This window comes from Geotrypetes seraphini, chromosome 5 (genome assembly GCF_902459505.1).
Source record: "Geotrypetes seraphini chromosome 5, aGeoSer1.1, whole genome shotgun sequence".
NCBI lineage: Eukaryota > Metazoa > Chordata > Amphibia > Gymnophiona > Dermophiidae > Geotrypetes > Geotrypetes seraphini.
In genome coordinates, this window is record NC_047088.1 from 251911741 (window position 1) to 251937678 (window position 25938).

Genomic DNA, 25938 nt, shown 5'->3' on the forward strand with positions numbered 1-25938 from the left:
GCTTTGCTCTTCTCTATTTGTTGTGGAAGAAATTGTCACTAAAATTGCACAGCATGAGTGTTGGAAGGGCTAAATGGAGTTTCTGATTAAAGAATGACACGGGGACAAGTACCTATGGTTAACTGTGAGGCGGGGATGGGGACAGGGACAAATTTGTCCCTGTGTCATTCTCTAAAAACTTGAGATTAGTTATCAATATGTAAAAACTTAACACATCTTAGGCAATTGGCTCCAACCACTTCTCTTGCCAAAATCCAACAAAACACTTTCCATACTATGTCAAACTTATGAAACATCTTTAACACCCCCACCCTATCTCTGTCCTAGATGTGTTTGAAGAGTATTACGTGATATATTTAAAACAAAATATGAATCCGTCTTAAATTTGAATGATGCCCAACAAACGAATCCAATGGGCTCCAAATCTTGTTAAATAGTCGGGATTCACATTTTTGCTCTGCTAACATTCTTTCATATCTATAATATAGACACAGTGTTTCTCACCAGAATGGGAAATTTAGGCGATCCCAATTCTTCCAGTTTCTTGTAATTAATTGTAACCCAACTCTAGTCATCACAAGAAGAAGCTTATCTTTATAATCATCAAGAGGACTTTTAGGCATCATTGAGGTACCGAATTCCATATGATAATGGAATAGAAACTTCAAAAATTGAGGTAATTTTGCTCTATATAGAATTTCAAAACACCTGAATCAGTTGGCAATGAAATAATAGATGATCTAATGTACCCGGATTAAATTGACAGTGCCAACACTTATTGGAGCGCTTGTTATCTAACTTTTGTAGCATCACCGGGGTCCAGAATATTCTGTAGAGCAAAAAATACAAAGTTTGCCTCAAAGCAGCTGAGGCCGTACATTTCATTCTACGATTCCGTATTCTGTACCATTGGATCATAGAGATGTTATGTTGTATTTCCATACTCCAAATATCACAGAGACTTGGCTTAGATTTTTTAGGTATACAGTAAAACCTTGGATTGCAAGTAACTTGGCTTGTAAGTGTTTTGCGAGACAAGCAAAACATTTTATTAAATTTTAACTTGATATACAAGCAATCTTGCAATACAAGTACATAAAGTATACACACATTACAACTGAGCCAATGGTTCTTCTCTCTTGGACGCTGCAGGAGTGTAGTGACTGTTCTAAACGAGCAAAGTCTTGCAATGCGAGTACATACAGTATACATGCGTCACATCATCGCAACTGAGCCGATGGTTCATCTCTCTCTGATGCTGCGGGAGTGTAGTGACTGTTCTAAACGAGCGAGGTCTTGCAATACGAGTACATACAGTATACACGCGTCGCATCATCACAACTGAGCCGATGGCTCTTCTCTCTCTCTCTGACGCTGCGAGAATGTAGTGACTGTTTTAAAGAAACAAAGTCTTGCAATACGAGTACATACAGTATACACGCGTCGCATCATCACAACTGAGCCGATGGTTCTTCTCTGTCTGACGCTGTGGGAGTAGAGTAACTGTTCTAAACGAGAGAGGTCTTGCAATACAAGTTCTTATAGTATTTTGTATTAAAGCTTTTGGGTTGTAGAATGAATCTTTTCTTTCCATTATTTCTTATGGGGAAATTTGCTTTGATATACGAGTGCTTTGGATTACAAGCATGCTTCTGGAACAAATTATGCTCGCAAACCAAGGTTTTACTGTATATTCAGATAATAGTTTGCACCACTTCGAGCCTGATGTCCCTGAAAGTCCACCTGAAAACATAAGAAGGGAAAACTCTGTTGGCTTGTCAGAGAGCGCCACTCAGGAATCCCTTTGTGAATAGCTTTCTTCCTTTTGTTTTGATCAGTGGCATCTTTGTTAGTCTGGAGTGTTTCCATTTGGTCTCGCTTACCATTTTATTGTAAATCAGTGTATTGTAGCTTTAACTACTGCCCCTCCCCCCCCTTTACAAAGCTGTGCTAGCGTAGCGGCTGCCACTGCGGTAACTGCCCTAAAGCCCAAAGGGATTTTTAAAGGGCTTCGAGGCTTTGCCCATGTGGCAGCCGCTAGCAAGGCTTTGTAAAAGAGGGAGTTGGCTATATTTTTGCCACCTGCGTAAACCTATAAATTCAATGCTGAAGCCCAGACGTAACCCAGCGTTGAATTTACGGGAGTAATGCCAGCATCAGTCGGCAAAACCACTGAACACTGCTGGCTGAATGTCTGTCGCCAGGGTTGAAAAATAGGTGTCAGGTCAAAAGCGCGCGCAGACAACTGAGCGCAACGTGGAGGCACGCGCCGAAGAAAATGACTGTTTTAAAGGGCTTCGACGGGGGGTGTGGGGGGGGACCTCCCCACTTTACTTTATACAGATCACGCCGCATTGTGGGGGGTTTGGGGGGTTGTAACCCCCCACATTTTACTGAAAACTTCACTTTTTCCCTAAAAAAACAGGGAAACAGTTAACTTTCCAGTATAATGAGGGCGGTTACAACGCCCCAAACCCCCCACAACGCCGCCGCGATCTGTATTAAGTAAAGTGTGGGGGGGGGGTTCCCCAACAAAACCCCCGTCGGAGCCCCTAAAAACACTTTCTTCGGCACGCGCTTCCTTCTCGTGCTCAGTTGTCAGCGCGCGCCTTTGTCTTCGGCAGTTTTGTCTATGAACCAAAAAATATCAGCAGACTTTTAAGGAGATAGTTTTATTAAGGGCATTATGAAAGAAAAAGATCTCTTATAAAATTGGGTGGAATTTGCATGTAAGTACCTGGCGCTCCCTGATATATAGTTTGCATAGGGTGGCGGTGAAGGTCTAATGTACACACATACTCTATTAAATACATGTTTATATGTATAAAGGTTCAAATTCTAACTTGCGTGCGCCAATCAGTGTGCACGGCTGATTTGCACGTGCAACTTAATTGTGTAAAAAATCAATTGGTGCTGATAATTAGCAATTAATGCCTAATTGCTGCTAATTGACTAATTAAAAGTTATGCGCACAGCTTTGTGGGCACATTCTATAAAGTGGTGTGTGTCATTTCTAGTGCACAAATCTCAAAAAGGGGCATGGGCAAATCGTGGGCATGCTTTAAAAGGTACGCTGGAATAGAATGTGCCCAATCTGCATACAGCTAAGGTACAGGTATTGGAGCCTAAATGTTATGTTCCATGCGGACGCTAAGCGCCATTCTGTATATAGTGACAATCTTTAATAGAATCGCGCCAAGTGCCATGCTGTATATGGTGGCAATCGTTAATAGAATCGCGCCAAGCGCCATGCTGTATATGGTGGCAATGTTTAATAGAATCGCGCCAAGTGCCATGCTGTATATGGTGGCAATGTTTAATAGAATCGCGCCAAGCGCCATGCTGTATATGGTGGCAATGTTTAATAGAATCGCGCCAAGCGCCATGCTGTATATGGTGGCAATCTTTTAATAGAATTGTGCCAAGCGCCATTCTGATTGGCACTGGTTTTTTAGGCACCATATATAGAATTTGTGGGAAGTATATGTGCCTACTTAGATCAGCTCTGGAGCAGGTGTAAAGTTGTATTTTTAAATTTGTGTGGTGTGGGAGGTGGTTCTAGCAACCTGCTTTTTGTGGCAGCTGTTTGTACTATACACAGACTTCATGCTATGAAATTGCCCCCTTAGTGCTTGTCCTGAAGTTTTACCTTTTAAATTTATTTATTTATTCAATTTTCTCAGGTACTCAAGCATTTTTCCCTGTCTGTCCCAATGTGCTCACAATCTTTCTAATGTACCTGGGGGGATTAAGTGACTTGTCCAGGGTCACAAGAAGCAGTTTAGGTTTGAACCCACAACCACAGGGTGCTGAAGTTGTAGCTTTAACTATGCTACTCTGGAAATCAAAATGTAGCAAAGGTGAGCCAAGTATAGGACAGTCCAGCCATTTTGACATCACTGATGAGGTTGGCTCTTAGGCATTGGTGGAATGAGGCATTATGACATCACAATACCAGCTCTGGTTATCACAGGCTAAAGCTTTTCACACTATTTATTCATTCAATTTTCTATACTGCTCTCCCAGGGGAGCTCAGAATGGTTTTACATTAATTTATTCAGGTACTCAAGCATTTTTCCTTTCTGTCCTGGTGGACTCACAATCTATTTAATGTATCTGGGGCAATGGGGGGGGGGGGGATTAAGTGACTTGCCCAGGGTCACAAGAAGCAGTTTAGGTTTGAACCTCAGGCAGGCTCACTAGCGACCACTTTTCATGTTGGCAAGCAAAGTGCCATGAGGCTAATGCCCCATCATAGAACTTAGAGGCAGAAAGAATTGTTCCAAATATATTGCTCTGAGAGGAAAAGAATCCTATAGCTGTCGTTTCAGAAAGGCTTAAATCCACAAACAAAATCTCAGCCTCAACACTTACCTTGAATATTTGTCATATGGCATACTTATGGTGTGATATGTTGGGTAAGAACAGCTTTCTGCATATTTGTGACCCACATTTTTAGCAGCCTTTCTTGCGCAAGCCAAGTGGCAAGAGTTTGTCTTTTGCTCTTTGTGGTTTAAAAAAAAAAAAAATTTTTAGCTAAAGGAAACTAACAGCCCGCTAACTGTGTAATTTCAGTGATGTCCTTGCGCTGCCAATCTTTAAGCATGAGGAGCCCCAGCTGTCTCCAGAGAATGATGCCAAACTGCCACCCTTTCAGTACGTTCTCTGCACAGCTACGTCACCTGCTGTCAAACTACACGAGGAGACGCTGACTTATCTCAATCAAGGTAGGACCTGTGCAGCGGCTGTGGCAGGCAATTCCCTTTCGCACCCCCCCCCCTCTCCCTCAGCTGTTCCGAAATATTGGTTTGAGCTCTTTTCCTTTGGTCTGCTTTGATCAAACAGAGAACATATGTTGGAACTGTGCCATGGTTCTTTTGAATGCATGCATCGCATCCAGACAGCCAAGTACTTTTAATCCTTTTGTAATTGCATTTCATTGGCTGTGAATCACCGGGTCCTGAATATTTTCTTGTTGGGCTTAACAACTAACTATAGGATGGGACTGTTTACGTTGGAGAGGTTCAGAGTTCCATTTTCCTTCTTACCTGGTTGTGGTCTCTTGACAGCAAAAAAAGGATGCTTCTGAAATTTCTTGCAGATCTCTCAGACCCAGTGAAAAAGATTTGACAAAAACCATGCAAACACTGGCACATCTCTTGCCTACCAAAAATAAGAACAAGGGATCTTTTAAGGTAGATCACACTTGAAAAGGCCATATGCCTATCCAAACCATGCCTTTACAACCCTTTCCTATGAGATCCTCAGGGTTTTGCCACAGGATATCTTGAATTTAGATACTGTCCTTGACACCTCTGCTGGGAGCCTATTTCACACACTCACTATTCTGTTTCTATAATGAGCTATTTACTTACATTACTTCTCTGCCCTCTTTCACCATTATTATACAATGTGTAGTTCTAGGGATTTAAATGTTCCTATTATATTTCTCTATCCTATAAGGTATACAAGGTTTAGAAATTCAGGTCTTTCCCCTTATTTTTATGATAGACTGTTGACCATCTTAGTAGCTCTCTGTGAATTGGGAATATTAATATATAAGGGAGGGAAATTGATTCATGCCATTAAAAGCAATCCCACCAGAATAATATATCCAGGTTTTATTCATCTCATTACATCAATTGCTGTTTATCAAAGCTGGCAATTTTGGATTACTAAGATATGTATTTTTGACACTGACTATTGAAAATATTGCAATGACCTTTTACACACAGTTCTGTGTATACATATAAGGGCAGCACATTAATTGTGGATTCAAAGGTAGTCCAGCAGGGGGCTGTGGACTACGGAGGAAAGATAACAGCAATTGGATTGGGGGGAGGGAGGGAATTTAGGAATGTGTGGGAGGGAGGGAATTAAAAGAACCAGGGCAAGGCCAAAAGGAATGGAGGTGAAGTAGGAGGAGATGCCCCTAAAGGAGTAAGGAAGTTATATTTTTAAATTTACATGGTGTTGGAGGTAGTTTTGAGCTTGGGAGTTGGGGGTAGGGAGAGAGAAGGAAAGGGTCTGGGTCTGGTAAGGAGAGAATTGGACCTGGGAGTTTGGGGGGGGGAAGGAGGGGGGAAGAGAAAAAGATGGACTTGGGGTAGAGGAGGGAGGGAGGAAGGGAGAGAGTTGGACTGGGGGTAGAGGGAGGGAGGGAGCTGGGTAGGGGGAAGGAGGGAGGGAAAGCAACTTTAACCTGGGAGCAGCCTTGGGAGGCCTGTCCCCCCCCTCCAAAGCTGGAGTACCTGTTCAATAGTTGAGGTAGCTAGAGCCCCATCAACTGAAGAAATCTGCTGAGTCGCTCCCTTCTTCCAACAGGAGCGAGGAAGTCAGTGGTGTTCGTCCAGCCACTGACACTTGCACTCCCAAGTATGCTCAGTTTGTGCACGAACTGAGTATGCTCATGGAGTGTCAACTTTGGCAGCTGAAGGCACTCTGTTGACTTCCTCACTCTTGAGGCAGCATGAGAAGGAAGGCCATCAGCATTCTCTCCAGAAAAAAAGTATACTTTACGTGAGGAAGAAGGAGAAGAAATGTGTGGCTCCCCAGGCCCTCCTGTGCCCCCTGCCAATGGACTACTAACTATGCCCTATCATTAAGAACACGATTAAAATTTTTAATTTTGCCATTAATCATCGATTTTAAATTAAGATGCAGTCTTAATATATGCATTTATGTATATGTATAAAGAAGTGAAGCCCATGGGACTTGAATGGGCTTCATCGCATTTGCCACGTGAAACTTACTAGTTCAGCTTTGTAAAAGGAGCCCATACTTTGATATGCACATGTTTATTTTGGTTTTTTAGAAAAGCTTTTGAAAAATTGAGTTGATGCAATGATTATACTACATAGGCAGCGGAACTTTTTTTTTTGGGGGGGAGGGGTCCAAGAGCTCCACCCTAGACCTCTCTCTCTCTCTCTGGCTCCAGCACCCTCACCCATCTCCTCCCCGGCCACTCTCAATTTAAATCTTTGCGCAGCGGCAACGAGTGGGCCTGCTACCGTCAGCCTGCACTGGACGTCTTCATTCTGCAGCAAGAGAAAGACTTCTGTATGGATACCTGAGTTTAGGTATCTTTTTGGTAACCAACATGTTCAAAAATACTCGGATTTGACCTTCAGCTAACAAAGTGAACGGAAGAAAAAGCCTCAGGTCTAATTCGGTAGAATGCAAAGCTCAAACCACCTCCACCCACATCATTGGCTCCAAAAATCTTCAGTTTAGAAAGACCCTTATGCCACTAAAGTTCTTTACTGTGTTAAACTTTTATGGTGTCCTGCGTGCAGCCAACGTTTCACGGATCCTAGCCGTTTCTTCAGGGCTCCCGGACTTCCATTTACCTCATACAGTTCTGTGAATGTAAAGTGTTACGTGCTAGATCACATGAAGCAAGATACCTGAGGAGGTAATAGACAAGTTATGCCTTCAAGGTAAAGAACAGTGCTGGATCTTAGAACTGGATTCAGTAGCCCCGTAAGGGTTTGAATATGAGCATTGGCTGGTACTATTTCTATTAATCGGATGTTCTCATACCGTTCTTTTCCCCTGATTTTCAAATTGTACCGGTCTTCCGATGATGTAATCCGGAAATGCAGCAGCTGAGCTAGCCAGCCTATGAGGAGAGGCCATCTTTCCCCTGAGAGATGACGTGGCAGGGTTTGATTGGCTTTTCTCCCCTTGTAAGAAAATCTGAAACGCCACTCTGTAGAACAGGATGTGGATGAGATCGAGGAAGCAACAGCTCAGCGAGTAATATTACTTTGTGTATTCTAGAGTTTAATATAAGATTCAGGACGTGAGAGTGAAAGACTCCTTTTGAAATAACAATCACAGAACTGTGTGAGGCCAAATGGAAGTCGGGTAGCCCTGAAGAAACGGCTAAGATCCGTGAAACGTTGGCTGCACACCGGACACCATAAAAGTTTAACAACGTAAACAGCAGTGTTGTTTAAAATCTTTAGTGGCATAAGGATCATTTTTGGAGCCAACGATGTGGGCGGAGGTGGTTTGAGCTCTACCGAATTAGACCTGAGGCTTTTTCTTCCGTTAGATTTGACTTTCAGCTAACAAAGTGGAGTATTTTTGAACCTTTTGTTATTTATTAACCCACTTTCACCTAATTGAAATTTATTTGTATCTTTTTTTTTTTTGGGGTGCCATTGCTGTCTCAATTGGTATGACCACAATCCATCATTATAAATATTATTTTGGTAGGGATTGCTTTTTTTATGGTATGAATTGACTCTGGCAGGTTTCTCAGTTTTGAAAGTGTCCTCTCAGATTGCACATAGTTCTCTGGAAGAGTCTCACCAGATACTTATTCAGAGGCATAATTCAGAGGCATAATCACCTGCTGGCCATTTCTCTGCCTGTTCATCCAGGCATCTTTCTGGCTTTTTACATTTGCCTTATCTACATATTCAGCCACTTTAAGATTATCAGGTACATTCACCTCCGGATTCTGCTGTTCATCCATGCACTGAACTTTACCCCCTGTGCTGTATGTGTATACTGGGGATTTCTAGCCCAAATAACAATATATGACCATGCATTTTATAAGTATTTAGTCTTGGCTGTCAAAACTCTGGATCCTGAAGCTTTGCTAGATTCCGTCTCACATTTTCCATACATTCCAGGGTGTCTACCCTGTTGCAGATTTAGGTTTAGCTTTTTTGTAAATACCATTCTCGATAATCCTTCTGCAATATCAGTTACAAAAGATTGGAGGGTGCCCAATGAAACACCAACTTTTATGTTAAAATTTTGATCTGGGAAATTACGGACTAGTAAGCCTGACTTCAGTTCTGGGCAAGATAGTGCAAAGTATAAAGAATAAAATTTATGGAACAGGTAGACAAGCATGGTTTAATGGGTTCAGCTAAGGGAAGTCTTGCCTCACCAGCTTATTTTATTCCTTTGAAGGTGTGAATAAACATGGATCAAAGTGAGCCAATTGATGTAGTATATCTAGATTTTCAGAAAACTTTTGACAAAAGTTCCTCATGAGAGACTCCTGAGAAAATTAAGAGTCACGTGATAGGAGACAATGTTCTGTGGTAGATTAGGAATTGGTTATTGCACAGAAAATAGAAGGTAGAGTTAAATGACCATTTTTCTCAATGAAAGGGTGAATAGTGGAATGCCTCAGAGATCTGTATTGGGACTGGTGAAATTTAACATATATTTATAAATGATCTGGAAATTGGAATGACAAGTGAGGTGATTAAATTTGCAAGATGACACTAAACTATCCACATGCAGACTGTGAAAAATTGCAGGAAGACCTTAGGAAATTGGAAGACTGGGCATCCAAATGGCAGATGAAATTTAATGTGGACAAATGCAAAGTGATACACATTGCAAAGAATAATCCAAATCATAGTTACCAGATGCTAGGGTCCACTTTAGGGGGTCATAACCCAAGAAACAGATCTAGGTGTCATCCTAGACAATATGCTGAAACCGTCTGCCCAATATGTGGCTATGACCAAAAGAGCAAACAGGATGCTAGGAATTATTAGGAAAGAGATAAGACCAAAAATATTACATTGCCTCTGTATCATTATATTGTGCAACTTCACCTTGAGTATTCAATTCTGTTTGCTGTATCTCAAAAAAGGTATAGTAGAATTAGAAAAGGTTCAAAGAAGAGTGACCAAAATGATAAAAGGGGATGGAATTCTTTTCATTTAAAACAAATAGGAGAAAATATTTTTTCACCAAAGAATAGTTGAGCTCTGGAACCCATTGCCAGAAGATGTGGTAACAGTGGTTAGCGTAGTTGGGTTTAAAAGAGGTTTGGACAAGTTCCTGGAGGAAATGTCCATAGTCTCCTTGCTCTGAGATTGGTCACATGGAATGTTGATACTACTTGGGTTTATAAAGGTACAAGGGGCTGCTGAAAGGCCTCCTCCCAACCAAGAAGAGAATAATGTGGAGCCATGGAACTCTTGTTGTTCCACATTTTTCTTGACATTTTTTATTTCATATCATTCAAACAAAAAGTGTCAAAAGTGTGGAATAACTTGTAAGTTTCAAGGTTTTACCTCATTCTCTTCTTGATTTGGCTGAGGACTTTTTCAGCGTTCCCTCGTACGTGTGACCTGGATTGGCCCCTGTGAAGACGGGACACCGGTCTAGAAGGACCATTGGTCTGACCCAGTAAGGCTATTCGTAGGTTCTTATGAAAAGAACAGACAGTGAAGCCATCAGAATGTCATTTGTTTCCTTTAAAATCCTTGACGGTAGCTCTCTGTCCCCATGAGCAGGAAGTGATTGCATTTCTTTCTTTTTTTTTTTTTATTTAATGTAGCTGTTCAAAACCTCAATTGTCAGTTATGATGCTCTTCTTGCAATTGATGTGCCATTTATGCCAACTGCTTTTTTTTTTTTTTTTTTTTTTTGTAACACCTTGAAGAGAGTTACCATGTCAAGCCTCAGGTTGGAGCTGAAGGGGAAGCAGGGGAAAACACGAGGCATGGAGGGTACAAAAGTTAAACAGAATGACAAAGAGTGGTGACGAGAGTGTTGGAAACTTTGATAACATGAAATAGTTCCATACCTTGTGTATTTTATTTGAAACTAGTCTTATAGCCCGTTACATTAACGGGTGCTAGAATATATGTGTGTGTGTCTTTCTTTATTTCTTTCTCTCTCTCTCTCTCTCTCCTTAGCCGCTTTCTTTCTTTCTGTCTTTCTTTTTCCTTGGCTGTCCATCACCACCCCTTGCCTGCTCCCCCCTGTCCATTCTCCCTTCCTTTTACCTCCCCTGTGTCCACCACCACCCCTTCACAGGTCTCCTTATGCAGCAGCAGCCCTTCTCCCTTTGTTTTACCTCCCCCCTGTCCAGCAGCACCTTCCTTCTCCCCCTGTCCAACATTACGCCTCCGTTCCTTTTTCTTCACCCCCCCCGTCCATCAGCACCTCTTTCCTTCTCCCCCTGTCCAGCAGTAGGCGTCCCTTCCTTTTTCTCCCCCCCTCCTCCTTCTTATCCCTATGATACACTTACCTTGCTCTGCCCGTGATCAGAGGCTCCCGACAGCCGCCCAGTTGCACCCATTAGAAAAGTTCCCTCTGCGGCATCCCGCACTCTTCCTGACGCGACTCCCGCTGTCCCGCACCTGCCCCTGTGTCTTTCTTCTTGTCTTTCTGTGTCCCTCCCTCCATCTGTCTGTCCAAAGCAGCATTTCCTCCCCCCACACCAGTTCCCTATGCACCTGCCCCTGTGTCTTTCTTCTTGTCTTTCTGTCTTCCTTCCTCCCTCTGTCTGTCTGTGCAAAGCTGCATTCCCTCCCCCCACACCAGTTCCCTGTGCCTGCATTAGCGTTTCCTCTACCCTCTTTCCCTTCCCACAGTCGCAACTACAAACAGTAGCGGGCCCGAGTCATTTGGCGGCCCCCTCCCTCACCGCGGGCCCGACTGGCGATTTAAGCAGCGTGTCAGCACTCTTCACACGCTGCTTCGGGCCCTTCTACTGCCCTGATTTGCTCCGGACGTGCCAGAGTAAATCAGGGCAGTAGAAGGGCCCGAAGCAGCGTGTGAAGAGTGCTGGCACGCTGCTTAAATCGCCAGTCGGGCCCGCGGTAAGGGAAGAGGGGGGGGCGGCAAATGAGTCGGGTCCCGGACAGCGGTGCTCCACGTAGCTCTCGGCCAGAGGCGCAGTCACGCTAGCCTACTGCCGTAGGAGCGCGTTTTGGTGCGGGCCAGGCTCTGGGAGAGCTCACGTAGACCTCCATCACGAAAAACAGCACTACCGGCCAAAGTTTATTTTTAAAGTTTAAAGCCGCTGCGGCGGCTCCTCGCACTATCGCTGTCTGCGTCGGAAGACTTCTCCGACGCAGGTGTGGCTGATGAGAGGAGCCGCCGCAGCGTTAAACTTAAAAATAAACTTCGGTCGGTAGTGCTGTTTTTCCTTGATGGAGATGTGCGCGAGCAGGGAGGCGAGTTCCGTAGCGGGAGTAGGTGAGAGGGAGCATTAGAAGTGGATTGGCAGCCGCCAGAGCTCCTAACTTTGTTTCTTTAGGCAGCCCCGGTTGTTTCCTTTGATTAAATGTTCATTAGGGTTCGCCGGTCGCCGCACCGTGAGAGCCGGGTGAGAGCGGCGACCCCCAGCTGTGTATTATTTATTTATTTATTTTTTAGTTGAAAGCCGCTGCCGCAGCTCCTCTCTCAATCCTGGTGCAGTTCGAGAGAGGAGCCGTGGCGGCAGCTTGAGCATAAGCGCGATGGACGCAGAACCATGCACAGTGAGAGCTGGGGCCGCGCATGCGTGCACTCATGTTTGCAACAGATCAGGGAACACGTTTTTTTTAGTGCGCATGGGCGGCCTAGCATTTTATTATATTAGATGAGTTTGGCTACTGTTATGAGAATTTGGAGGCCATGTCAAAGAGTTTTGAGCATCACATTAGTGTAAATTTGAACGCATTAGGAGAAAAAAGATGTGTTTTTTTAGGTTGTAATGCCTTTTTAAAGTACCAAATGAAACACCAAAATTATGAATGAAGACTACGTGGGCCTCTTCAATTGTGATTATAATGCTGGAGAAGAGGTTGTTCGTTTTTTTTTTTATGCCTTAATTTTTTTTTTTTCCAGAGGATTCTTGTTAAATTAACCTTCTTATAGATTTACTAGCTTTATAGCCTGTTACATTAATGAGTGCTAAAATATATATATGGTGTGTGTCTGTCTTTATTTCTTTCTCTCTCTGTCTCCTCTGTATTTCTGTCTTTCTTTCTGTCTTTCTTTTGGCTGTACACCACCACCCCTTGCATGCTCCCCCTGTCCATTCTCCCTTCCAGCAGCAGCCCTTCTCCCTTTGTTTTACCTCCCCCCTGTCCATCAGCACCTCTTCCTGCTCCCCCTGTCCAGCAGTAGGCCTCCCTTCCTTTTTTCCCCCCTGTCCATCAGCACCTTTCCCTGCTTCCCCTGTCCAGCAGTAGGCCTCCCTTTCTTCCCCCCCCTCCCCCCCAAGCAGTCTACAATAGTTAATTTCTGCTGGCATCTTTGTATTGGGGGTGACTCCTCCCTGGTGTTTTCAGCACCTGCTTCTCCACACAGACCCTGGTCATGCGCCGTGCTCCGCCCCTTAGCTACCCAGAAGTACCGGGCTTCACTCGCCTGTTCTCGGAGAGTCACAGAAGAGAGGGACAGAGTGCAAGCGCATGCGCCCCTCACGGAAGGGAAGAACTCGAGCCCTCCGTGTCGTCATCATCGTCGCCAAGGAATTCGCCAATCGAGGAGCACCCGATAGAGCGCTAGACTTCACTGCCGGGGAGCTGAAGCGAGGCCCGTGGGTGGGATCAGTGAATCCGCATTAAAGCGTGCGAAGGAGGGCAGGGCAAAGCAGGCAGCGGTCCCGGCTTGAGGAGTCGATCCTGTGAAGGCATGGCTGTGGGGCCTGGGCGCAGCGGGGAAGGGGGGGTCTTGCCTGGCCGGGGCCAGCCGAATCCCCTGCTCTCCTAAGTGGCGGCCCCTCACGCCGCGCCATCTAGCGCATGCGCACTTGTGCTGCCACATCCCGACAGAAAAGGGATCAGGGAACACGCGGCGCAAGTGCGCATGCGCGCTTAGATTTTTATTATTATAGATAAGGATAATTCCTAAAGGTACAGAGTTTTGTTGCATACATAATTTGTGCCAACATTAATTTTCTGCTGGATGGCTCGACTGCTGTGGGAAGGGCATCTGTAAAGTGAGTTAACAGCTGCTGTCTTTTTTGGTCTGTTGGTGGAGGAAAGATGGTAAGCTACAGGCCCTAACTGCTCCCTTCCCCATCTTGAGCCACACCTGCATTCCTCTGTCTTGGTAAATTCATTTTTACTATGGTGATTATATTTAGTGATTCTAATGTCATTTGCCTTTCTCATTTCTTTCATGCAAATTGGTAGGTTTTCAGCCTGTTTCTCTCCCCTTATTCATGGTTAAAACTTTAAAAAAAAAAATATATTCCTCCATTTTTGCTGATTGCACTTCTGTTTCACCAACTACATCAACATCAGAGTCACCAGGGTGGCCCATCCTGAAGCTGGAGATTTACCATTGCTGTACTGGAGAGCGAAGGCCAATGAGCAAGTTGTTTTTGGGTTTTTTTTTCTTATGGATCCTAATCATGTGTAACCAGCTCTGGCAATGCACAATTCAAAAACTGATATATTGTAATCAATACCACAAAAGCTAAATCCAATGTCAGAAAAAAATGGCCCACAACACACACAAAAAAATAGTTTGGGCTAATCATGGTCTCTTTGCCTCCTCAAAGTGCCTCTATCTCTAATCTCCACTTCATTTTTCCCAGACTTTGGCTGAGTACTTCCATGGCAAGATTCACAAAATTACTCCACCAGATCACCCCAATTTCCCCTTCCTCCATTTCATTTTCTCAACCTTAAGAACATAAGAATTGCTGCTGCTGGGTCAAACCAGTGGTCCATCCTGCCCAGCAGTCTGCTCATGTGGCGGCCCCCAGGTCAAAGACCAGTGCTCTAAATGAGTCCAGCCTCGCCTGCATATGTCCCAGTTTAGCAGGAACTTGTCCAGCTTAGTCTTGAAACCCTGGAGGGTGTTTTCCCCTACAATAGACTCCAGAAGAGCGTTACAGCTCTCCACCACTCTCTGGGTGAAGAAGAACTTCCTTACGTTTGTACGGCATCTGTCCCCTTTTAACTTTAGAGAGTGCCCTCTCGTTCTCCCTACCTTGGAGAGTGTGAACAGTCTGTCTTTATCTACTAAGTCTGTTCCCTACAGTATTTTGAATGTTTCGATCATGTTTCCTCTTTTCAAGGGAGAAGAGGCCCAGTTTCTCCAGTCTCTCACTGTACGGCAACTCCTCCAGCCCCTTAACCATTTTAGTCGCTCTTCTTTGGACCCTTTCGAGTAGTACTGTGTCCTTCATGTCCTTCTTTCAACCCCTGCCACACTTTCTTCCTTTTTCTAAAATCACAGGAGGAAACCATTAATCGTCTTTCTTCCTCCAAACTCACTACCTGTTCCACAGATCCCATTCACACCCAACTACTTAGCTATATCTCTCCAACTGTCATCCCTTTTATCTGTCATTCTCAACCTTTCACTTTCTGCTGCAGGTGTTCATGAGGCCTTCAAATACACTATGATTACATAGAAGCCTGATGGGAAAGGCCAAATGACCCATCCAGTCTGTCCATCTGTAGTATCCATCTCCTCCTCTCCCTAAGAGATTCCACATGCTTATCTCACAGTTTCTTGAATTCAGACTTCTTTGTATTTCCATGTAACTTCATAACATTTGAAAGAGTAAAAAAAATTGGTTTGCTTTTATCCGTTCTATACAACTCAGAATTTTCTAATCACTCTTCAAATAACCCTTTATGCCCTTCCAACTATTGTCCCATCTCTCTCCTCCCTTCTTATCTAAGCTATGTTCACCACCATTGTCTTGACCTTCTTTCATCTCAAGCTGCTCTCAATCTACTAAAATTCTGGCTTTTGCCATCACGTTTTCTACCTCTTTGGCCACTGTTCTGGTTTTAGAATAACCATGACTTGCCTAAAACACTGAGCTTAAAGGTCAACTCTGAATGTGCCCATAAAAGAATATATCTAGGGCAGGGGTAGGCAATTCCGGCCCTTGAGAGCCGGAGCCAGGTCAGGTTTTTAGAATATCCACAATGAATATGTATGAGATGGATCTGCATTCACTACCTCCTTGAGATGCAAATCTATCTCATACATATTTATTGTGGATATCCTGAAAATCTGACCTGGCTCCGGCTCTCGAAGACTAGAATTGCCTACCGCTGGCCTAGGGGAAATTCTCTCTTCTCTCCTCTCTCTTTTCTCTTTTCTCTCTTCTCTCTTCTCTCCTCTCTCTTTTCTCTCTTCTCTCCTCTCTTTTCTCTCCTCTCTCTCTCTTTCTTTTCTCTCCTCTCTTTTCTCTCCTCTCTCTCTCTTTCTTTTCTCTCTTCTCGTCTCTCCTCTCTCTCTCTTTCTTTTCTCTCTTCTCGTCTCTCCTCTCTCTCTCTTTCTTTTCTCTCTTCTCGTCTCTTTCTTTTCTCTCTTCTCGTCTCTCCTCTCTCTCTCTTTCTTTTCTCTCTTCTCGTCTCTCTTTCTTTTCTCTTTTCTCTCTTCTCGTCTCTCCTCTCTCTCTCTCCAGCTATTGAACTACATATTTGGTGTCGTAGCTGCTGAAGTTTCTTGAATCTGTCTAATGCTGCCATCATGAATTCCTTCCCAACCCTGCAAGCAGCGGTGCCAAGTTACCTAGTTCTAGGCCAGGGGTAGGGAACTCCGGTCCTCGAGAGCCGTATTCCAGTCGGGTTTTCAGGATTTCCCCAATGAATATGCATGAGATCTATTTGCATGCACTGCTTTCAGTGCATATTCATTGGGGAAATCCTGAAAACCCGACTGGAATATGTCTCTCGAGGACCGGAGTTCCCTACCCCTGTTCTAGGCTGTAAATTTTGGGACAGTTCTGGCAGGGTTACCATATGGCTTCAGAAAAAGGAGGACGGATTGAGACATCCAGGTTTTCTTTAATTGAAAGCAAAACCCAGATGTCTCAATCTGTCCTCCTTTTTCTGGATAGTAACTCACTACTTCAACAAACAATGGTGAAGAACCTCTTGTATGTGATACACAACTCCCTTTTTCTGGAGCCATATGGTAACCCTAGATTTGGATTTGACCACCCTATCTTGGTGCATTATGGGACTTGTAGCACTGATTTCAATGGGCAGGTTCAGGCATCACAAATCCCATACTGCTTTGGGATATACCAGTAAGTTCAAAACCAAGACTGGCCAAAACGTCTGTTAGCCTGGAACTGTATAACTTGGTACTTCTGTGCAGGCTGATTGTTTCTGGGGGCCACCATAGTTTCTTCCTTTATTTTGGCCACTGTGGGCTTTGGTTTGGGCGTCAGTGGACCGATACTGCTTCAGACACTTTTTCTTCCTGTGCAGCCCATCATCATTATGTTCTCCTTCTAGCTCATGAGGACCAATGATTTGGCCGCTGTCCCTAGGAATGGCAGCCAGATGCAAAGCCATATTTTGTGTACAGAATTGAAATCCTTTGGGGCAAGGGAAGTCCGGGCTTGTTCTGTATTATGTAGGAGTGAAAGAAACCCTTGGGCACCTTTGGCTTTTCTCAAAAAATGTAAGTCTCCCTCCAACTTAGGAATCAAGGAAACTCTTATATCTTGGCATCCCAAGTCCTCTAAATTTTCTTCACACTTCTACCTCTAACCCTCTGTTGTAGTTCCTTCCTATTTCTCCTACTGTAAACCGTGTCGAGCTCTACGAACGTGGAGATGATGCGGTATACAAACCTAAGGATTAGATTAGATTAGATTAGATGTCCATCCCCACTGCTCTGTTATCCAATTTTAAAATCCGTTTTATAGTAGACTGGCTCCAGTTGAATCGTGTTTGCTCCAGCAGGGATTATTGATCAGCCCAGTAGAATGAGGGGGTACTTGCACCTGAGTTTGCTTACTCCAATTTCCTGGAAACTAAACCCCCCACTACTGCAAGGGGGTGCACAGGATCTTACAGACTAGCTGTTAGACTCTATATCACCTTTTAGGAGACAGCCTCCCCCCCCCCCAAGCTGCCCAAGTTGCAATTACAGTAGTTGGAAAGTTGTTCCTTTTAATGCAGCCTCTGCTGGGTTGTACAGACCTTGCTGATGCCTCTGTACCAACATTAGAACCAGCAAGGGGAGCCAAGTGTCTCGGCCAGCTCGCTCCTTTTTCATAACAGTGCAAGCCCTCCTGCTCTCACCAGTCTGGGAGCCAAGATCGCCACAAGGTTATTCTCAAATGCAGGGTTTTGATGTGACAGAAGTATACACTGCCTTAGACAGGACAGAACTGCTTTTCTAACCAAGGCCACAAGTGACCTTACATCCTGTCTGCATATATTATTTTTTTTCTTACTGCTTGTTCCTTTGGCACTGTTACCAGCTGAATTAAGCCATGTGCATCACTTAAAAATCTCTTAATGAAGCCCCTATTTACCAGAACTCTCTGAAGCATGCTTCCTATTTCACGCTCGTCGGAAAAAGAAAAATCTCAAATTGTTGGGCTAATTAGAACATTGTGACATATTCTCTGCTTCCGTTAAGGTGTCCCTCTCGTACCTCTTTGGCTCATGTTTGGTTCATATCCAAATGATCCTCAGTGATAACAGTAACCATGTTTCTCATATGTCATATGTCATATCGAATTAATTTTATAAATAGCCATGCCCTATATCTTTCTTTTTTTTTTCCTTTCCAAAATGCCTGCTTGGTTGCATTTTAAAAGCCCATTTTTGTCACCCCATCCCTTATTTGTAGATTCGTTTTAGGGGAGACTATTCTAGACATTTGCCTTGTAGTCATACTATTTTTCTTTGTCAAAGAGATGCCAATACGTTTGTTGTGATTACCAAGGGTAAAGCAGCACCCTGCCAGAGTTTGATCTGTACTGACTGGTGCAGCAGCTAAGTTAATAATTTTTTCAGCAATATCAGAACCATGGTTTTCCACTTCTAGCACTGCACAGGAGCTCTACAGGAAGGGAGAGTACTTTTCTGTTCAGAATGGTTTCAACTATGACTTAATATAGGGTGATTCTCTAAAGAGCTATGATGTCACAAACAGGAAAGTAGTGTCCAGTGATGTCAGATGTGAATGAACTATCCTAGCTCCTAGTGTATTGTTAATATGGATCAAATGTGTGTGTGTGTGTAACACTGTGGAGTAAATAAGCTACAAAGCAACTCATGTGTAGAATAGTCTGGGGAAGGGGTGGAGAGTGTTGAGGGAGGTCTGTCCTACAAAATGATTTTTGTTCCTGAAAAGTAATTGGAGGATGAGACTCGGTTTATACTAGTAACTAAGGCAGATGTCTTCTCCAAGATGCGAGCAAAATAAAAATAAAAATCAGGGTAGCAAATTGATTCGACTGCTACCTTTTTATAAGAATGTAAGAGTTTGGAAACAGAGAGCACTGAGCTTAAATACCAAGTGATTTAGAGCATGGGTGTCCAACCTGCGGCCCGAGAGCCGCATGTGGCCCCGTGAAGTATTTTTTGCGGCCCCGGTTGAGGGCGATGCAGTCTTTTCCTTTGCTACCCCTGGGTGTTTACCATCTTGCTGCAGCGTTTGCGTGGCCCCAGAAACATTTTTTTCGGCCAATGCGGCCCAGGGAAGCCAAAAGGTTTGACACCCCTGATTTAGAGACCTAATTTTTGGTGTGCAAGAGATTGAGCTCTTTAGGGATATTAGAAAAATTGTAGAAGACAAATATAGACTTTTCATAGGCATAGAGGGGCATCCCAAGCTTAAGCCTGAGAGAAGAACATGGAGTGCTCATCCGAAGCTGGCTCTGCCACTAGGCATTCTTCTAGGGCGGCAATATACTTTTCATTTGGGGGGGGTGGCGGTCCCATCTTCTCTCTCTTCTCGCTGCTGCCACATCAGGGCAGGACATGGCAGCACTTGCGTGTGGGCTTCTAACAAATTTTTTTGTGCGGCAGCTGTGAAGAAAGAGGGTGGCAAGGGAAAGGGAAGGGGGGATGGAAGATGCTGGGAGCCATGCCAGGAGGGGAGCAAGAATCGGAAGGGGAGATACTGGAACTCGGTGGGGAGAATGGAAGGGGAGATACTGGACAGGTGGGAGGGGTGGGGTAAGGAGGGGAAGGGGAGCTACTGGATTAAGAGTTCAGGAATAGGGAGGGAGAGATTCTGGACCTGGGGGTGGTTTAGGAAGGGGTCATTCTGGCTCCGGGATAGGGGTAAGGATAAAGGGGGTTGCTGGACTACAGGTAGGAAGATTTGTAACTCGCCAGTCGATAAAGAATAATATTGAAGGAAGAGCCCATCCCTCCCACTGTATTTACCTCGTATTGTTTCTCTATCCTATTACAGATTGTATTTCACCCCCCTTCCAACATGTCACATTGTTTTTATTTTTGTTAATGTCCATGTCATGTCTCCCTTTGATTTTAATATTTTATACTGTACCTCCATTTGTTCACCGCTTGAGACAAATTTTATTTTAAGTGGCATATCAACTTTTTAAACAAACTTGAAATTTAGGGCCTTGAACCACCCCTGTGGCATGGCATTTAGCTGAACGTTTGCCTAAGGAGTCAAGATACTTTTGGACCTACCCGACACTCTACAGAGCCAGTAGGCATGAGATGGGTACATATTCAGTACTAAAAATGAATGCAGCAAAAGTAAGACAGTCATTTCCCCTTCCTCCATTTGCAAACTCATGCATGTTTTGTTAGGATAGCAGGATTATATGAGGGGGGTGTGTGTATGTATCTTTCTGTATTTATCTTAATGCCTAGAACAGACAGATGCATGAAACCTCCCCAGTAGGTGCTATTGCTTGAGCAAACGTGACTATTAAGAAATGACCATATCCTTTACCTTCCTGCTGTGGGGTGGTACGTGGTAGAACTAAGATTTGACTTCTTCAGTTTTCAGTTTAATGAAAGAGTTCTCTCATGGCTGCTGAAAGAACTAGGTAAATACTACCCAAAGAGACTTCCACTGATCAGATGTGTTCCCAAACCTTGCCTATATGGAGGAAGCTATAAAAATCATCTTCAATGCAAAAAAATTTGATCATGTCACACCTCCTCGGTTTAAAGCACATTGGCTTCCTATTGAACATCGTAATTGTATCATTTACAAAATCATGTTGTTTGACATTCAAAAACCAGAGTAGCAGGATAGCCTGAATTTATTAATAGACTTCTGATTCCCCACTCCTCTCGGCATTCTCTTCAATCTTCTAACCAAAATCTGCTCTCGATCCCCTCATTAAGACACATCAATACCATGAGAACCAACATTTTTTTCTGTCGCTGCCCCCCTCGCTTCGGAACTTGACTCCAAGCTAAATAAGAGAGATCGCATCATTAGATAACTTTAAATCCAGTCTAAAAACAATTCTTTTTAAAGACGCTTTAGAAGCATGATCATTCTTTTAAGGATGTTTGAAGTCAATGCTTGTCCAGCCATTCTGGTTGAAATCTGTGTTCTCCCTTCCTTCTGGTTTTTCCTTTTGTCCTTTCCTATATAAATTTTGTAGTTCTTCCCTTTCCTCTTGTGCCAGTCTGTCAATCCTGTTTTGTATGTCTTATCTTGTTATTGTACTTGGTTGTGTTCTTTTCCCCTATATGATGTTTTCATGTAATATTTTAAAATGTTTGTAAAACTGCTTTGAATATTGATAAGGTGAAATCAAGTTTTAATAAACTTGAAAAAACCACTGAAGCAGAAAATGAACTGACTACTGAAAATGAACTTATGTAGCAAGATTAAGATTACATTTGGCCATCTTTCAATACAATTTTAGAGTACAGAATTCAATAAGTGTGTATGTATAAAATTCACTGGAAGAGAATTCCCCTTCCATGGCTCATGCAGTCACTCTTACGTCTCACCTCCTTGTAGCCACTCCAGCAACACCATGGCCCTGTTTCTCTAAAAGACAACTACAGTTAAGCACCTAGATTGGCACATCTAGCCGATTTAGGTGCCTAACTTAAATTTTTTTTTTTTAATTGGCATAATTGACAGCACCATTAAAAACCAATTAAAAAAATGAATTTGCAGGTAGGCGTCTACACCAAGGTGCCTACCAGCAAGTAGGCGTGATTAGGAGCAGATTCGGGGGTGAAATTTGAGTGTGGATTACCAGTTCCTACCTCAGTCACACTCATTTAGTCCAAGAAAACCTTGGTCCAAAAGGCAGTGTAATAGCATTAATTGGGGGCGGGGGTGAGACCCATTGCCTGGGAAACTTGAAAAAACACTAATATATATAAATAAATAGATGAAGCTGAAGGATGGAAATGCTTCAGAGTTACAGTAAAAATAATATTGCTTGATTAGCAAATGTTATAGCATGTGATAACATAACCATAATAGTTGCTAGGGGAATTACTAATGAAATAAACCATGTGACTTGAAACTATTATGGACACATCATGCTAGATACAGGCTTTTTCTGTTACCAGTGAAGCAAAGAGAAGTATATAGGTCAAGGTCTAATGTCTGGAAAACAAGACACCCTGGATGTGGCAGTCATAATATAACAGAAACACAGGCTAGGTGTCAAACTGACCTGATATTCAAACTGTTCCCTTGACAATATTTGGGAAGCAAAACATATCTGTTTATAAGAACTAACATATTTTTCACTTATCAAGTTAAGGGAAAATATTTTTATAACCATGTGATTGAAGTATGCAAGTTATAATTAGATGTTATCTTTGAGCTTGTCATTTGATTAGAAATTGCATTAACCATGTATGTTTAATAATTAATTAATTGATGATGTCAGCCCAATAAAATGGCCTGTCACTTGTAATTTGGGAAGATTCTTGGTTGTTTCCCTACCAGTTAGTAGGATGCCAAGAACTCCCAAGGCCTTGAAAGTTTAAACTACACTTTTGTGTTTGGTAGTTTTTTCCCCTGGCTTCTTCCAGAGATGGAACTAAGAGCTGAGGGGGTATATAGCCTGTTCATGTAGCTATTTAGAGCAAACAAATGCACCTTAGGATTCAACACCTACCAGTTGGACTCCATTTATTGAATATGGGTCTATATGCACTGCTTGCACTACTGAACATCTCCATAGCTAATATGCTGTCCTAACTTTATTTACTTACTTAACTGGTTAGCAGTCTGCAAAGCATCACTAACCGGTTAAGTACCAGCTCTGTCAGTGGGCTGCCCCAACACTGACCAGCAGCATTAATTAGTTTAGTGCTGCTGAAAAACGGCAGATAAAGACTCGCATGCAACATCCAGTCTGCCCAACCATACGTACTCCATAAATTAATTTAGTTTAAATTTAATTTAAACGGTCAGGCAATTTTAACCGGGGAGGAGGCTCTTCTGCCCAATTAATTCATTTGAATATTGAGCCCTTTATATTTGAAGTGCTGGATGAACTTTGATAAGCTATTCTGATTTTGATCTTTTCAACCCAATGGAAATTGGAAAGAATTATACTAAAGGGGCTGAGACTGTCCGGGGTAAAATAAGTGAAAATTTTAACAGAATGAGATGAAACAAGGCCTGAGGGAAAAGACAAAAGAAATTTGAAAATGGGCCAAATCATAGTATGGGTTCCAGAGAAATGTGTTGGGTACCATTAACCTGTGTTCAAATCCTAGTGACTTGATGAATTACAGTACAGATTTAAACAATTAGTTTTGTGCTAGTCCAGTAAGGTCCTTCAGCGTCATCCCCATGGTTGTTTTCAATGTGTCCAGCCATCTGATTTAAGGTTGCCCTCTTCACCCGGTTCCTTCAAACTTCCCAAACATGATGTCTCCAAAATAAGACAGTTGCATCTTTATCATTTGGGCTTTGAGTGACATAGCCGGTTTGATCTCTTCCATATTCGATTTTGTTAGTTCTTCTGGCAGTCCATGGCATGCATAAAATCCAGCATCAAAGCTCAAATGAGCCAATCTTCTTTCTGTCTTGTTTCCATAGTGTCCAATGCATTTCTGTGGCAAAAGGAGTTTCAGCTTCTGTAGCATATAAATTAACAGAGTAGGATGAAACTTAGAATATGATACACTGACTTTCAAAAATGAGTCAAACTGGACCAGGGGTTCTAGAAAAATTAACTCCCTGAAATGTGGCCTGATGCATTTCTATGGGAAAAGGAATTCCAGTTTCTGTATCATAGAAACTTTGAGTAAAATGTAGCAGTTAGAGAACAGGGCAAAGTACTTCGAAAGATGGAATTCCCACCTGAAATTGCCCCACTACCCCACACGCTGCTCCATCCACAAAAAAATATCCCCTGCAAACTGCCCTTCTGCAAAATGCTAATTTCCCCAGCTGCTCCATCCTCCTAATCTTAACCCCCTGAAATGACTCCCAAAAACTACCCTACTCATAACTGAGACAACACCCTCAAAATTAACCCCTGCAGCTGCCTCACGAATCGTCAAGAACATAAGCACATAAGAATTGCTGCTGCTGGGTCAGACCAGTGGTCCATCGTGCCCAGCAGTCTGCTTATGTGGTGGCCCTTAGGTCAAAGAACAATGCCCTAAATGAGACTAGCCTTACCTGTGTACATTCTGGTTCAGCAGGAACTTGTCTAACTTTGTCTTGAATCCCTGGAGGGTGTTTTCCCCTATAACAGCCTCCGGAAGAGCGTTCCAGTTTTCTATCACTTTCTGGGTGAAGAAGAACTTCCTTACGTTTGTACGGAATCAATCCACTTTTAACTTTAGAGAGTGCCCTCTCGTTCTCCCTACCTTGGAGAGGGTGAACAACCTGTCTTTATCTACTAAGTCTATTCCCTTCATTATCTTGAATGTTTCGATCATGTCCCCCCTCAGTCTCCTCTTTTGAAGTCTCCTCAATCTCTCACTGTACGGCAACTCTTCCAGCCCCTTACCATTTTAGTTGCTCTTCTTTGGACCTTTTCGTGTAGTACTGTGTCTTTTTTCATGTAAGGCAACCAGTGCTGGATGCAGTATTCCAGGTGAGGGCGCATCATAGCCCGGTACAGCGGCATGATAACCTTCTCATCCCTAAACCCTAAACCTAGTCACCCCACAACTATACCTATATATTGTGGGCAGGGCCAGAACAAGTCTATTGGCAAACTTGCGTTGTGCCCACATGTATAGTGTGGCCCTCTGAGATCTGCTCAGGAGATTAGGATTGCCAACTGTCTGCTTTTTTCCTAAAGTCCTGTCACTCAATTATTTGGCTATCGAAATTCAAACAATATAAGAGATAGTGTAGTACACAGCTTAATCTAGTGAATCTTCAGGAATCCTCAGAGTACCAGCCAGGTAGTGTAACCTTAGCTGGGGCAATCGTCGATTCCACTTATTATATTTGCTTGTCTTTAAGATCATAAACTATTGTGAGAACATAATAAATAGTTTCCTTCTTGGTTTTCAAAATAAAATTTACCTCCATACAATTATTGTTTACTTTATAGTATAGGATTTTTGTATTATGCGATTCACTTGTAGTTGAAAAGTAAGCAGTAAATCTATTATCCCAGGACAAGCAGGCAGCATATTCTTGACTGATGGGTGACAGCACCGACGGAGCCCCGGTATGGACAATTTTAGAGTGATTGCACTCTAAGAACTTAGAAAGTTCTAGCTAGGCTGCACCGCGCGTGCATGAGTGCCTTCCCGCCCGACGAAGGCGCGCGGTCCCCAGTTTCTTAGTTTCCGCGGAGCTAAGAAGACGCGTGTTTCCAACGGCTGTTGGATATATCTTTCTCGCCTTCCCGCTCGCGCTTTTTTTCTTCGTGAAACTTTTCACGTTTTCTTTTTTTATTCTGTTTTACAAAATTTATTTTCCTAATGGCCAACCTTCCCTCCATCCCTCTTTTTGTTAGCTTGGAGGTCACCCATCAGTCAAGAATATGCTGCCTGCTTGTCCTGGGATAAAGCAGTTACTTACCGTAACAGGTGTTATCCAGGGACAGCAGGCAGATATTCTTGCGTCCCTCCCACCTCCCCGGGTTGGCTTCTTAGCTGGCTTATACTAACTGGGGACCGCGCGCCTTCGTCAGGCGGGAAGGCACTCGCGCATGCGCGGTGCGGCCTAGCTAGAACTTTCTAAGTTCTTAGAGTGCAATCACTCTAAAATTGTCCGTACCGGGGCTCCGTCGGTGCCGTCACCCATCAGTCAAGAATATCTGCCTGCTGTCCCTGGGTAACACCTGTTACGGTAAGTAACTGTGCTGAATTACTCATCAGACTTTTGAGATACATTTGAAGGAAAATGGAACACTTGGGTTAAGAGTCACAAGAGGCTGGAAAGCCCTCTTTTACAAAGGTGCGCTAAGCGTTTTAGCGTGGACTTGGCGCACGCTAAATCAACGTGTGCACTAACATCTAATGCGTCCATAGGATAACATGCACGTTAGCGTTTAGCGCA

General features: G+C 43.3%; 1 protein-coding gene across 2 annotated transcripts in view; it reads left to right on the top strand.

Moving 5' to 3' along the window:
• The window catches only part of TFCP2L1 (transcription factor CP2 like 1), a 146088-nt gene that overhangs the window by 21469 nt on the left and 98681 nt on the right, over positions 1 to 25938 (top strand). For both annotated transcript variants that reach the window (XR_004539708.1, XM_033947266.1), the window contains exon 2: positions 4576 to 4727. Coding sequence is in view for 1 of the 2 variants with exons in the window: in XM_033947266.1 (XP_033803157.1) it covers positions 4576 to 4727 (152 nt within the window). In the remaining variant the exon portion in view is untranslated. The remainder of the gene's footprint in view (positions 1 to 4575; positions 4728 to 25938) is intronic.